The sequence below is a fragment of the Anarhichas minor genome, unplaced genomic scaffold, assembly GCF_050575085.1.
Source record: "Anarhichas minor isolate MPS153535 unplaced genomic scaffold, ASM5057508v1 ptg000136l, whole genome shotgun sequence".
In the NCBI taxonomy this organism is placed as follows: domain Eukaryota; kingdom Metazoa; phylum Chordata; class Actinopteri; order Perciformes; family Anarhichadidae; genus Anarhichas; species Anarhichas minor.
Genome location: NW_027466582.1, coordinates 6,389,010 through 6,404,516, shown reverse-complemented (window position 1 = coordinate 6,404,516; position 15,507 = coordinate 6,389,010). Strand labels below are relative to the sequence as shown.

The 15,507-nt window shown below is 41.6% G+C and overlaps 1 protein-coding gene across 2 annotated transcripts; it reads right to left on the bottom strand.

The window, feature by feature from the left end:
- Positions 1-231: 231 nt before the first annotated feature.
- On the bottom strand, positions 232-5,073 carry zc3h14 (zinc finger CCCH-type containing 14). 2 transcript variants are annotated; one of them, XM_076084473.1, is made up of 17 exons: positions 4,941-5,073; positions 4,547-4,589; positions 4,338-4,452; positions 4,211-4,251; positions 3,908-4,082; positions 3,459-3,780; positions 3,180-3,355; positions 2,807-2,907; positions 2,549-2,707; positions 2,310-2,387; positions 1,967-2,123; positions 1,669-1,874; positions 1,394-1,532; positions 1,160-1,302; positions 932-1,014; positions 635-741; positions 232-442 (listed from the first exon to the last, which is right to left on the bottom strand). In XM_076084473.1, the coding sequence occupies exons 1-17, from the start codon at positions 4,974-4,976 to the stop codon at positions 439-441; spliced, it is 2,085 nt and encodes a 694-aa protein (XP_075940588.1). In that variant the 5' UTR covers positions 4,977-5,073; the 3' UTR covers positions 232-438. The 2 variants fall into 2 exon arrangements, with proteins under 2 accessions (XP_075940588.1, XP_075940589.1); XM_076084474.1 differs by having other exon boundaries at positions 3,180-3,352.
- Positions 5,074-15,507: the final 10,434 nt, after the last annotated feature.

The window sequence follows — 15,507 nt, the reverse complement described above, 5'->3', positions numbered from 1 at the left end:
TACCATCACATGTTAACGATGAATCAAATCGTTCATCTTACTAGAGGTTTGGTTCCATGTTCCCTGCTTTACTGGCTGCCACCGCATGTGACTTATACCTGATCTCATCCTTTTAGTAGAGCGCAAAACAGCCAACAACTACCCTGACTTGATAACCACTTTATTTATTTATCAGTGGTGAACATCTGCGAGAACCAATATCACGAAGAACACGAGATAAACGACAAGGTGTTTAAAGTTCACTGTGGAGTAATTTAATATTCTGAGACAGCAAAAACCTTTTCATCTTACAAAACAATTCTTTTAAAAATGAACCCAAAGAGTACATTAAAATGAAATTAAACCGTTGAAGAATGAAAAGAATGAAAACCAATAAACACAGATCGGACATTTTCCAAAGCTTCATCATCAGACTCCCGTCAGACTCCCTGGACTTTATTAGCTGTGAGAGAGACAAACAGAAATTAGTACAATATAGATGATAACATTACTTAAATCATGGCTTTTATTAATGAATGAATATTTATTGGGTGAAGCCCCCCTCATACATTAGATGATTCAATGCAAGGGATACTGTTATCAACGAGCTAAACATTTCAACCATGTGGAATTTAGCATTAGCCCATCTGCTCACCTGCTCTGCGTCTTTGTCCACTTCAGGGCGTGTCTCGGAGGCACAGCTGTGGTCGGGTGGTAGAAGGTACATCCAGCTCGTTTGCACTGCGCCGCAAAGCGACAAGGCTGTAGATGAGAGAACCAAAATGAAGAACTGCGACTTAGTGTTTTGTGCAAAAGGTCTCGACCGGAGGACATGAGCGCAAAATAAATTGCAGCTTTCAAATAAAAGCACTTTAACCAAATCTTACATATATTCAAGTTACCATCACAGATCAGAGCTCCACATCCACACGTTAAAATTAAAATGTTTTACCTTGGGATGATAAAATGGACAGTCCATCTTCTTGCACTCTGGGAAGAAGCGGCACACACTGGTGGTTTGCACTGGCTGCACAGCTGTAAACACAAAGAGTTTAGAAGTTCACATCCCCTTTATGTTGCTGCTTTACCCGTGGAATCTAAATACACTCTTACAAATCTTAGTTTGCGTCATAGTGGTCTGAACAGCTTGTGCTGAATCACAGATGTAATGAGAGAGTACCTGGCCTGGGCGGAGGAGCAGCAGCTGTGCTTCTTCGGCTCACATGAGTGAAGGGACAGTCCGGCTTGGTGCATCTGGCGTCGTATTTACAATTGGGATGCACAAAAAGGCATTTATCCCCAAACTTGCAAGTGGGAAAAGTCCTTTGGAGGAACAAAAAAAGAAATCATGAAAGAGTGCCGAGCCATAAAAACTCCATTACTGCATCTTCAGTTTAATAACAGAAATACTCACTTGCACTGTGTCGTAGGGTGATGGTACAAACACTCGTCTCCACTTTTACAGACCGGCCAGAACCTGCAGCGCTCCATCACCTTCCGCTTCTTTAAAGAGACGGCACCCTCTTCCCCCATCTCAACGTCCATCATGTCATCTGTCAAAAGATGACAGAATGCCAAGCCTTTACTGAGGCACTTTGTAACGGTGTTTGAAATGTGCGCCAATAAGAAAGTAAATGATTATTATTGCAGTAAAGAATTACGGTGACAAAGCCCCCCCCCCCCACACACCTTCTGATGGTGTGACTCTCCCCTGCAGTCTGTGGAGGATGCTGACTTTGGACTCCCTGTTGACGGGGACGGTCGCATCGGTGGCCTTTGAGACCGGTCTCACGCTATCCCAGTCCATCTCACCGTCTGCGAGATTCCCCAGCGGGCTCGGTACCCCGTCTAATGTCACTATGAACTTGGGGCTTGCAGAGTCACCCTTCTCCTTACTGGTGTGAAAATAGAAATGCTCATGTATCAACGAGAAGAGCTGAGAATATACATTCATAACATCTGTGTGTGTGTGTGTGTGTGTGTGTACCTGGCCTGGACAGTGCGTGGTATAGCAGACTGGACTTCCCCTTTGACCGGAGGTGGATGCTGGCTTCTGGTTGAGGATTCTCCCAGCTGCGGCCGGCTCACTATGAAGGAGCGGGTATCAAATGGCTTTGCATCGCTGCCTTCAGCGACCTCGGCAACTAGAAAACCCCAAACGCAGACATCTCAGTCTAATGCATTACAAAAGACGATCCATGAGGCATCTTCTGGGTTATGTATCATTAGTTACTACATTTACATGTTCTCAGTAAAGAAGAGGAACTTTTTATTGTAGCACTTTTCTAAAGATCCCCATAAAAGCAAGACGGCACGCGAAAAAGACTCACCATAGTCAAGCTGCTCTCTTCTTTCATTGCTCTCTGCTAAGCCCAACTGGAGGCGAGAAGCTAAAGATCTCACTGGAGCTGGAGGAAAACACCAGTAGAGTGATCAGTGGAATAAATACAGATTGTTTTTTTACATTAACTTATTAGTTTAGCTCACTGGGATTCTGGCTTTCGGGTGTCAGATTGTTTAAAGCAGTGCACAGCAACCACATGCTGCACCAGCTCTACTCTTCACCTACCGGGGGCTCTGGAAGGAGGTAGCTCTGCAGAGGTGTAGGTCTGAACCCTGGGGGTCAGGCTGTGGAGGTGCTCCTGGACCAGCTGGATGGCTGCAGTCATCTCCTCACTGCTGGCCATACGAGTACGAGGTGCAACAGGAACAGTCTGCCTCTGTGGCACTGGGGTTAAAAAGGTCAATGTAAGAGATAACGGCGACTACTAAAATGCATAAACTGCAGTAAAATAACAACATTTTCATGGCAACTCATTAAACATACTTTTGGGGTAGGTTGTAGTTTTGGTAATGGAGTCTTGAGCCTCAGAGATGGCCTTCAGTATCAGATTCCTGTTGGCTTGCTTGGCTGGAGGGAGAGTAGGCCTGAAACCATAGACACCACAGTAATGTTAAAGTTCAGCAAAGACTTTCAACTGTCTGATCATTCAAAAGGTCAGTCAGTGCTGGACTGTCACTGAGGTCTTTTACGATAACTACTGTAAAATATGGATTCCAACTGAATGCAAATACCTTGGACAAATCACATTTGCTACATAATTGTGGTTAACAGTGAATTACAATCCTTGCGGGCCCTCTAATTCAATAAAGTACAACATATAATGTTAGAAAATAGCACACGAGGCGTGAACACTGACTTGCGTTCTGGTTTGGAGGGTAGGGACACTCGACTGGAAGGGCCTCGGCCTCCATAGCCTGTATCCTCCTCTTCCACGTCATCGCTGTCCTCGTCTGCTGCTCGGTTCACTCGCACCACCGAACTCGCTACCGGCACCTTACGCTTCCGTGACAGCTCCTCCTGCTGCTGCTGCTGCTGAACATAGACACAGATCATTGTCATTACGGATCCTAACCTACACCCGTCTGGCACCATGCCCACAGAAATATGCTGAACACGTTAAATCGAATCACAGTACCCTGCTGGATCCGGTTCTGGAGGTTCTGCTGCTTCTGCTGTCCTGCTGCCTGGAGTGAGAGGATCCTTCCGATGGTCGATACGTTTCTGCAGAGCTTAACGATGAAAACTTGCTCTGACCCGGTCTGTAGATTTCAGCTGTGGGTCTACTAGCTGCGCCGCGTGTTCGACCATGGTTGGTGGCTATTTCTACAGGATCCTCGGCGATGAGGTCATCGTCCATCTCTGGCTTGATGTCGATAACGGCATCCAAGGGGAGCGGCTCCATGAGGGGCTTAACCGTGGAGGTAAGTCGAGAGGAACTCTTCTCCAAGCTGCCTCTCCTGGTAACAGACAAAAGGTATACAAGTTTGTGCATTTGCAAGGTCTGTCACGTGTGCCGTTTAAGAAAATGAACCGCAAACATTGTCAGCACATGAGGACAAAAAGGAGAATTCTAGCTTTAGGCACCTGCTTTCATGAGCGGAACTGGACACGCGTGCTTCAGTCCTATCAGAGCGCGAGCTGGACACCGTCAGCACCTTCAACTCCTCCGCTCTGCCGTCCTCGCTTACAGATGCCCGGTTCTTCCCAGCCACAGTATCACCGTCGGACTGTAGCTCATTTCTACTTAGGGATGCGGGCTCTGCAACAACCATGTAGTTCAAGTGGAGGAAGAAAAGTTTTGTGTGAGATGCTAAAACTACAAGCTATCTGCATTTAATAAGTATAAACACAGCTATCCCATCATGCATTCAACATAGTCCGACTTACCGACTGCAACCGTTCTTAACTTCTCAAGGACACCCTGTAGCCTAAAATCAATAAAAAAACAAACATGTTAAGGCTAGAACTGGTGGTAATGTTGAGATAAATATACACTAGTCTGTTTTCATCGTACCACACTGTGAATTTAAAAGTGTTGTGTCCAAGGAAAAGGGAGAGATCGTCAGACATCTGTTGAGAGGTTTTCTTGTTTGCAACCATCACCATAATATAGTCAGGAAGCTCTTCGTCTAAATCAGTAAAGAGAGGAAACACAGAGATTACTGCGTGTAATGTGTGATTGGAGTATCGAGATTACCAGGCGTGCATCCCATATTCACTTACCAATATATGCACCGAGCTCCTGAAGCTTGCCCTTGATAGCCGCCTGAAACAGACCAGACGTACAGTGAGATGATATTGTCTAGCTAGCTAGCTGCACACATGATGCAGCGCTGATCATTCATATGTTAAACCTAACAAGTAGCACTGCGTATCGTTATCCTTTAAACAAGATAAAAAGCAGCTAACACGTCTGTAAACCGGCCTGATGGACATGTTACCAAATGATGTAGCAAACCCTCCACCGGCCTTGAAAATAAACCATACCGTTACCACTCTGCGACTAAGAAATTACGCTAGCATGCTAATATTAGCTAGCAACGCATATGGTATTCAAATCTTAACCGGGCACTAAGTCCGGTTATATGCGTCATATTTAGCAGATACTGTTACTCACTCTTATTTTCTTGCTTATCTCCGTCCCAATCTCCATTCTTGTTTTTTAATTAAAGTAAGTAAGTTATAAAAGAAGCGACTGTTGCTCTAGCTTCACTGCTAACCAACAGGGACAAATGTGACGTGTGGTCAGGAAGCCGAAAAGGGACAAATCAAGGACAAAACTATCGCGCTTCTTATCTTTTGTATACAGTCAATGATCTATCTTTGGCAATATGTTTTAAATAGAAATGAAATAATAATAAAATATGAAACGACAACATATTTGTACTACAGCCACGGAAGCAGATTTAGCTATTTATAAAAATATCCCAAAAATTAGATAACAATATATGTCTAAATGCACAAAATGCAATAAATGAAAGAAAGCTTGAGAGGTAATGCAAAATACGTATTTATTTATTTTGTTTGTATCAACAAGTGCAGTTAGAGGGCAGGTGGGACGTGAGAAAGATCAGATAACAACCAGCGTACACTATCGGACATGTGTGGCTGCTGTTTTCCTCCCTGGTGTCAATACCAAGGTTGTATGTGTGTATAACGTTTTGTGAATGATTTCTATGTGATTGACCAACAGCTTCTAACAATGTTATTACAGTTTTGTCAGGATTCTCACTATCCCAATAGGATACAAACCTGTGATAGTTACGGTTAAACAAAGATATGGAGATCAGATGCTGCAATAATCATTTGTGTTGTGTTGGTAGTTGTACTTTATAGTGATACTAAATGAAATGAGCAGAGAGGAAAGCAAACATAAAGACTATTTCATATCTGAGTGCTGTGTCCACAAGATGGCGGAAGAGACCATCAATAACAAACTGTGATATTCCCCCCTCATGAGGACATGTCATATTCCACAAATGGATGACTTACTCCAATAAACAATGATCAAAACTAATTCAGAAACCTGACACTGGTATCCCTGACAGACCATTCAAATGTAAATTGAATCATATTTTGAAAAAAAAGATTGGTATTTAAAATACAGATTCAAAAGATTAAGGTTTAAATATTAGTCTTAATTCTGTAAACTGACAGACTAATCATAGACGTTGTACCTCATCTTGGACAATCTAAAAACATTCTGGGCGTGCGAGTTCAAGAAATGTATGTTGCAATAAGTTATAGTGAAACAAACTTTGTTAAAAACACTCATGTTAGTGTTAGAATTTAAATTCACTTTAACTTAAAATTATGTTAAAATGCTGGATTTTGTGGCACGTGTCTTTGACTTTCTAATGCTCATAAGCTGTATGTTTTCCTCAGATATTATTTCCTGTTTTGCAGCCCCTCAATGCCAACCAACAATGACGGGAAGGATCTTGCTCACCGTCTAGACGAGCGTCTAACACACTCAGCCACAGCCGTCTGCTCCGTCTCTCCGTCTGCTTTGTTCACACTGTGTGTTGCACAAATTGTTTAATGTGTAGAAACAACAACTTTGTTCAATTCTTTCCCACAATCACGTTATATAAGAACCGGCGTTGACCCCTCATAATATTCCTGTTTATACTTATTGTGTATTTCTAATCTCATTATGTGTAGCATTCACATAAATGTGGGTGGTCCAGTACACTTGTGCTACAACAGAGTTTTATATCTGTATGAGAATTTACCGTTTGGATAGAACCATGATGGGTGTGGCACAGTGTGGCTGTTTGGTCTCAAGTTTTGTCAACCTTTTCCAGTCTTGCTTCAGAAGTTCAAGTCACACTACGGTAATGAATACAGCATTGATTCCCTTGAGGATGACCGAACACGGTTATTCGTGAAAACAAAAGTGTTTATTGGACCAAAACTTTCAGGTCATTCTCATAAATCACCAGAAAATCATCACCTAGATAATTTGTTATACACACTACAATCTGCTGTGGTTTCCATAAATGTCAAGGGGAAGCAGGAGCAGTTTCCTTTTCTGTATTTTTTTCAATGGGAATGAAATAGAGCCTTGAATGGCTCCAATAGAAACCCAGGAGTATTCGGCAGAAACAAATTCCACTCACGGCAGAGAGATGCTTCATCTCATTGTTGCTCATTTCTCTAGTGCCTAATTGGATCAAGGCAGAGGCAGGACCTCTGCAGTGACCCATGTAACAATAAGATTGCAACAACATCCTTTAGCAGAACCAAAACAGCCCTTGTACTGTATCATCACAAGCAGCAAGTCTGAGCTGCTGCATGTTCTGAGGCATGGTGGGGGTGTATTTTTACCATCCAATGTGTACGCTCTCTTGTGCGTTATTACTGTGTAAGTGCAGTGCACACCAGGTGCTTGCTGTATTAATCCCTATATAGGCCAGAAATATAAACCAAATTACATTTAGGTGCAGTGAGTGTTGGCAGCTTCCTGGAGTTAACCTTGTCGTCACTGTGAGATTGCCATATTTGCCTCGTCGTGCCCGTATAGGAACCTCTACTTAAGCCTCGGCTCACTGATGGTATTTTTCAACCCACGTTGTACAGAAGTGCTGGGCTGCTGGATAATCTGGATAACTCCTTGGGAAACCACAAATTGTAATTTTAACATTACTGTTTGAGTACAATTTAAATGAACAATACATAGCATGTTAATAAGTGAGCTCAAGAGGTGTATTTTTGGAGTTTGTACAGGGCCAGGCTAACCTCCAGTCTTTATGCTAAGCTAGGTTAACCACATCCTAGGTCCGTAGCCAAAGGCATAAGATTGTTATCATACTTCTCTTTAAAAAAAAACACGAATAAGTGTATTTCTTTGAATGTTAAACTATTCCTTGAACACGAGCATAGTCACTGAGGGATGCTGTATGACCTGTTCTGTATGGTCTGTAGTATACAACAGTTGAACGTAGTTTGGCAATAAAGTTGAAGGATTGTCTGCCGAAGCAGCGACAATAGGCAGACCTACTGAACACAACAACAAAAGCAAGACAGGATGATGGTGCGACACTTCACAACCTACTGTTAACTCAATCTGGATACCCTGATATGTGACCTTTTCTTATTTTATATGATTTACTGGCAGCATATTATCAACATAAGAAAATGAAGCAATACAAGGGACTTTTCTCTGTACTTTCTTTTGAATAAAATTATTTTGGTGTTCCAGGTGACACATGCTGCATTTGCATGGAAATTACAACATACCAGTAACATCAGATAAGGGTGCAGTGTAAAAAACACTTCTGAAAAGTTTTATGTTAATGCAGCTGCTATCAGTCACCATCTGTGGGCCTGTATGTGACCGCAAATCTTCCATCGGCTGGTATTCACTCCTGGGACTGTGGTAATTCTACTTCCCTTTTCTGTGAAATGTTGACATAAACTAAGTGACATTAGTTGTGAATCAGCTGTTTAACTTCTGCGAATTAATCCACAACACGCTCTTTACTTACCATGGTTCTGCCACCAAGGCTTCTCACCTCCTCTTAACTCAGAGACACACTCATCCCGCTGAAACCTCTTCACCATTAAGGAAAGTAATACTCTTTTAGTGTCATGTTGCAGTTTGTACAAGTCAAGATCCTGCCTTGAGGCTGGAGAAAGGGAAAAGAAAGGATGTAAAGGTAGATTACAGGAAAAAAGCCTTCAACAAAGACATGCACAGGAAGATAATTCATTGCACCTGCTCTGACAATGTCCAGTAACCTAAGACGGGCTTTCCTGGACAAGATGACACCTGTATGAATGAAGCTGCTGCAGCTGGGTGTCACATTTACATTTTGCGCAGATACACACGCAGAGAGGAATTCCTATATGCATACAGAGTCACACAGTGGAACAGCTGCTCAGATTTAACACTTAGATAGTGAAGCAGAGGTGGTGTCAGAAAAGTTCCAGTGGAATTTTCGGTTTTGCTGCAAAAGACAAAGACACCATGCAATCAGTTAAAAGTGCTTGTTTGCAACCAAGTGTGCAACAATATGATCCTTTTTTTTTTTTTTGATTAGTGCATTGTGTCCAGACATGTTTTGACTACACCGACATGCCAAAAGACTTAACCCAGTTTTGATTCAAAACATCTGAGCGATGAAGCTTTTACTCATTAGTATGACAAGACAGTGAAGGCCTATTAAGATGTACAGCTGGTCTAATCACTGCTGGAGGTTCAGTGGAGGGACTGGTGGAGGTTCAGTGGAGGGACTGGTGGGTCACTGCAGCACAAAGTCTGAATGAGTCAGGGTTACGCAGCTGGCAACATTTTCAAATATCCATCTTTGTGTTGTGTAGGAGTGCAGGTCAAGGGTCCAACAGCAAATCCAGAGAATTACACAACCTGGAAAGTGGTCGACATAACTCCACTCTAAAGGAACTTGGCAAACTCTGCCCTGCAGTCTGTAATAGGTGAACTTCGGTAACAGCAGTCTCACATGCATGGAGGTTGGGCCATTACCAGACTGCATCTGCATTTATTATTAACTGGCCATTGGGAGAGCAGCAGCATTATTTGTGTGGAGTGAATGTTTTGTTTTTGTTTTAACCTTCTTTCAATGTTTTTTTACACACACCAACCACCCACACAGACTGGGTATGTTTTGGTAGCTTCTTCAAGAGATATGAGCTGGTTGTTAAGAACAATTCCACACTCTTCTTTTTTTTACTATCATTATGAGCGCAGAGAATAAGGGGATTTTCTGGATCATATGAGGACATCAATTAAGTGCAGTAACCTCTTATGTAACTGATTCTTGGGAACACATATTCAAGGAAATAGACTATTAAAGGAAATATGTGTATTTGCTTTGTTGTTTCATGAGAATATTGGTACTACAGTTGTGTCTGCATGCTTTATATGAAGCTGCAATCAGCAACCGGTTAGCTTAGCGTAAAGACTGGAAGGAAGGGAAAACAGCTAGCTCTGTCCGAAGGTAACGGACTCTCTGAAACACCCACTTCTAAATCTCATGTCTCATGTCATGTCTCCTTTGTTTAATAAAGACATTTGTTACCATTGTACAGAGCCAGGGTAGCTGTTTCCCTCCAGTCTTTATACTAAGCTAAGGTAGCTAACATTTGAGCTAACTAGATGTTTGCAGAGCAGGTTCTCAGTTATCAAATAGCGAAAGTAGTCTTCTGTTTTTTTGTCAATACATACATCAGATTTTCCTTTTATGGCTTGTGTTGACACTGTAAACCAAATAAAAATGTGTTACATCACCATTTTTGGTGAGATTATGTGTAATGGATCAAAACTTATATTTGCAGAGGAAGAGGCAAGCAAATATATATCCAATGCAAACGTTAATCTGACAGAAAAGAATGCAACAGCCAATGTAATTACATAGAAATAAAAAGCAATGAAAAGGTATGAACGAATCAAAATGAAATGTCTGAGAGCACAATAATACAGAAAGCAAACATCATGAACACCAAAGACAAATACTCATTTTGTGGTTACAGTTTCAACCCACATCAAGTCACTTAAACAGGAAACTATCAGGTGCATCTGTTATGTTGATGTGGAAAAAACTGCATTTGAAAATTCAGGTAATTTTAAGTACACGTGTTGATGAGACCTGACAGGAAACCATACCACACTTTTACATATCATCCACATGTTGTCAGTTGTTTTCTTCTTCAGGCTGCTCCTGCAAACTGAATATGCATACAGTAGGGCCATGATTCACTATGAATCCTTTGATAATGAAGTGTCATGTTGGTTAATGACAGCAGTACTATCACAGTCGCAGGTCAAAGACATTGCCAAAGTACAAGATCCTTTCTGACCTTAATGTGTGGAAAAATCCCCTGGGGGAAGGCTGACCATGTGGTTTGCTCAGTTTTTATTGCTTCTCTAAGATATTAAAAAGTGTGAGTAGTGAATGGTGTGAATACTCACACAGAACTTTGTGACCCTGATTATGTCTGAAGACAAGTACATACATTGCAAAAGTATCAAATATGACACATTTTATGCAAAAGACGCAGGAGGATTGCCTTTAATATGTTACAATATCAAAAGTGCGTTAACTTTCCACATGCTTTTCCCTCTGGGACATGCTTTGAACCTGGTCTCGTCACTTCAAGCCTGACTTGTGCACAGCTACTTGGTGCATTCGGGGAGGATGTGTTGGTCTGAATCAATGGCAATGACAGGTTTAATTTACAGCTACTCAAGACACTTCTCAGATGAGACCTGCAAAAACCCTCAACATCTTGGCACCCCTCATCGAGTCATGTAACAACGGCGGCTGATTGCATTTGCAGCTGGTTGGCCTCAACATGTGCATTTTTCTATTTGAAAAGACAGCATATGTGGAGTCGCTTTGTTTGCAAAAAGGTTCAACTCTTGATTTTTCTTTGTACTGTAGCTTTCAATAACATGCTTATTAGTATAAGGGTCTGTCATTTGGTCTTGAGGTTTCTACCATTTTCATGAAATCAAACAAAATAAGTCTCAAAAATACTTCAAAATATGTTGTTGGGACTTCACCATGTGGTTGAAACAAAGAGAGAGGCGTGCATGTCATTTTGAAAGCCTAGATTGCGAAATTGCACCAAAAGGCGACAGAATCTCACCTGAGTGTGAGATTTTGTTCTAATCACAACGCTGGTGCCTCATTGGACGAGAGTCACAGGAACCCTGGGTTGTCCCTGTGACACAGCCATGACTTCACTAAGACTATAGACCGGCGAATACCTTCACCCCGCGCCATCCATGCGACTCACGTCGCTAAAAGGGGGTGAAACAACGTTGGTGCCTTTTTTGTGTTGAAGAACACTTGGATCCTGAAGGAGAAATGGACAACTTGTCCCGGTTTCTGCCACTTTAACCTGCAAAAGGAAGATCATGGAATTCCTGGATTCTTCAAGTCGACATTCGCTGTTTTCTCCGTCCTCAGACGAGAATCAGCTTGCCGTTCAACCCGCTGACACAGCGCGGGTCGTTCCCCGGTCTTAGGGGATAGGTCATAGTGTGTTTGTAACATTGTTTTGTTTTAAGTTTAACTGTAATATTTACCGTGTTATTGCGTATTTCACGGACCACTGAGTCCCGTTCAGTGTTGTGTAACATAACTGTTGTGCTTGTTGCTGCTGTAATAGTGTTGTTCCACGATGCTGTAATAGTGTTGTGTTTAGATCAGCCACTGTGAGTAAAGTTGGTAAACTGTACTTTATTAGTTAAAGGTCCTGTGCGGCGACCTTCCATATCTGAGTTCCCCAGTCGGGCCTCTGAGTGATAAGGTAACAGTTGCTGTTCTTTACTGCTGTGGTGAGGATCTGCCTTGTTTTGAGTGCTTCTTCTTTTCAAACTAACCCACACACAAGGACACACACTCACACACTTACGCAACTACGTCCGCCATCTTACTTTCTCTCTCTCTCTCTCTTTTTCCCTCTCTCCACCCTCTTCTACACACACAAACACACACACACACACACACACACACACCCCTTGCTTTTAGATAGCATGTTTGAAACTGTATTATAGATGTTTGTTCATTTATGATATTATTGATTTTTGATCAGTCATGTTAAAAATAAATAAACTCTGATTATGATGTGCATATGTGATGATAGCTGGTTGTTACAGTCAGTGCTTGGATTAAACCCTTCACTGCATCAATATCAATCATTTGGTTTTCATTTTCGCTAATAACCAAACCCGCTCCTGCCATATCCCAGCAATGTATTCCAATAACATCATAATCAGGTGCTATGAAGATTGCTTTTAAAGAACTGTTGTATTTTTTCAGTAAACATTAAGCCACAGGTTTTCTCTGACCTTCTTGAACAATATCTTTCTCCCCCCCTTCTACTTTATAAAACACATCACGTTCAGGCTATTTTAACTAATAATCTTCTTATAAATACGGGAGAGCCATTGTGGTGGATGTGGTGTGATTATGTGGTGGAGCAAGCTGTGCAGCTGTTTGGCTTTAATTAGAGTATTAGCAGGATGCCGAGCCGTGCTTTTCATCAGAGGACCAAAGGAGGGAGAAGTTTCACAATGAGATCCCCTGCAGAGCTAGTTTATCACTGATGTTGATTCGACTGATCTCCTCTGTGAACGTTGAGATATGATATTCAATGAAAATCGTATAATAATTAACATGTTGCTTTTGAAAACATTAGGAGACACTATTAAGCTGCAAGATAGATGATTATTTTTCAGGTTCATGGGGTCTGATGATTCTTGGCGGTCTTCATAGTTCACCATGACCCTTGTTTCTGCTTTGCAGATGATTCATTATTATTATTACAGTTTTCCAATCAATAGGTTTTGCAACTTCTGACATGTTTATCACTTCTTGTAAAATGTTTTATGTTTGCAGCTGATCTTCATCATCCTGACCTGCAGCACTCTGAATACTAAATCACTTGGAGATGCACTTGTGCTTAATTTCGACTGCATGGTTCAACTTAACTCAACTCAATTGACTTTTGACACCAGGTCCTTTTCTTTATTCGGTATTCTGAGCTGATCACCTTTGCAACGGCACGGGAAACGGCTGTGACATCATCTTCAACACGACACTCATTGAATCTTTAATCAGCAACCAGAGGAACGTCTGCAGTTTTGTCAATCGTATGCTGTAGTGTACGCCGTAGATTTGCGGGCGGCCATTTTCTTGAAGGAGCAGTGTGGAGGATTTAGTGGCATCTAATGGTGAGGTACAAACTGAATAGCCCTTTGCTCCCTCCTCCCTTTTCAAGCATGTCGGAGAACTACGGTGGCCTTAAGGTAACATAAAAACATGAAAGGCTCTCACTAGAGCCAGGGTTTGGTTTGTCCGTTTTGGGCAAGAAACATGGCGGTACAACATGGCTCTGTGATGACAACCTGCTCACTATGTAGACATAAGGCTCATTCTAAGCAAAAACACAACAATTCTTAGTAACATTATGAACTAATGAAAACATAGTTATGGATATTATATTCCATTTAGATTAATAGATCCACTGCTTCTTTTACATTTGGGTTAAGTGAATAACAAAATTTCGGTCTTGACGGTAGCTTGGCTATTTAAAAATGGTACGCTTGTGCAGGATGTCCTGTGTCACGCAAGTGAGGATTTTAGTGACCACTCAGTAGATTGCAGTGTTTTAACTCCACTTGGGACCACGACTGAGGTGTTAAAAAAAAAAGTACCAGGTGTTACAGCGGAAAACCAAAAAAGAGCAAGTTTAGTAGAGCCTTGCCGTATGCATGCAGTGAATATGCGGCATAACACCCACATGAAGGACTTCTCCCTACATCCGGATGTTTATTTAGAGAGGTCGTGGGCGTGAAGTTTCTCACTGTAAGTGACTCAGTGTGAATACACTGAGGCATTTCCTCAAACTTCCAAAACTACTGAAGCGCTTATTACTATGTATTCTTTCATGTATGAAAACCTGTTGAAGCATTGTATGCACACTGAACAGAAAAAGGTATCAAACAACTAGATATTGAGCATTTTTCTCTTCTTATAATCATTACAAAAGCCAAAGTCCTATCTGATAACCATGAGTTTTATGCTCATCACGCATAATATACTTGAACAACATGCTTTTCTGTCGACCTATAGACCTTCTAACAGAGAATCACATGTTTCCACAAAGTCAGGCTGCTTATTCTTCATACTTATTATTTTTTTACAGTCTTTTATTTCTCTTTTTCTTATATTATTTAATTAAAAAAACCTAACTAAATAAAGTGACTAATGATGCATTAAAATATTCCGTGTCTAGGTGTAGACGAATCAATACAAGAACAGCCTGAAGGCTGCAATGGCTGTGTGTCACTAACACACAAAAAGTTCTGTTGGTGAAATGGTTGTGATGACAAGATAGTCCTTTCAGCAATTACCTTCATCCAATAAGTAATTTGAAGAGGTCTGCACTATTCTCTGTCTGACGCCTGGCAGATGGATCTAAGCTGGTCTGGAATCCCACAGATGTTGTGAACTGTCCGAACAACAAGTTGTTAAAAATGGTAATTATGCGGTCATGGCCTCCAGGTTTGAACTGTGACCTTGTTATCTAAACTCTTTTATCGGTACCATCATTTACACAACTCCACACCTCTACCGCCACTAACCTCATCTCGTTCGTAAAGGGTCGGAGGAGGAAAATGGTTATTAACTCCTTTGTAATGATTTTTAAATAGAATTGATCTCATTTTGAATAAAGTGCAATTTAAAACCTTCATTCCCCATTCCACAAAGGGCAGCTGGTTGAAAGAGCAAATGAAACTCTGGAGGGTACAACAAAAAAAAAACTTCAGATATAACTTTTTAGTCTCTAATTTAGGTCTGTCTCTCAGCACTTTCATTGCCCTCGTACCCCCAACGGCCTGTAGCTATAATTATCTGACTGCGCTGTGAATGGGGAGCAGCCTTAGGTTTCCAGATTAATTACCTTTGCGTGAACTTCACTGCTGGCGTTACTGCATGAATAAAGCTGTCGGACACACTACACCTGACGGCTGGGAGAGGGAAGGCTAACACTGAGGAGCCAGACTTATCTCAGAGGGTTAGACAAGCCTTGGGAGATTACGGGTGCTAAATGATGAGGAACAGAGTCAGAAGACAAAGACGTTGACTTTTTTCACATCATTGTCACATCGAAAAAAATTGGGATAGGTGATTTAATAACTTGCTGTT

Bases quoted from the DNA above. Each gene is read 5' to 3' on its own strand.
- zc3h14 (XM_076084473.1), bottom strand. From the start codon at position 4,976: ATGGAGATTGGGACGGAGATAAGCAAGAAAATAAGA. The intron at 4,590-4,940 runs GTGAGTAACAGT...GGTCTGTTTCAG, and splicing joins AGATAAGCAAGAAAATAAGA to GCGGCTATCAAGGGCAAGCT. The intron at 2,388-2,548 runs GTAGGTGAAGAG...GTTTTCCTCCAG, and splicing joins ACCTCCTTCCAGAGCCCCCG to CTCCAGTGAGATCTTTAGCT.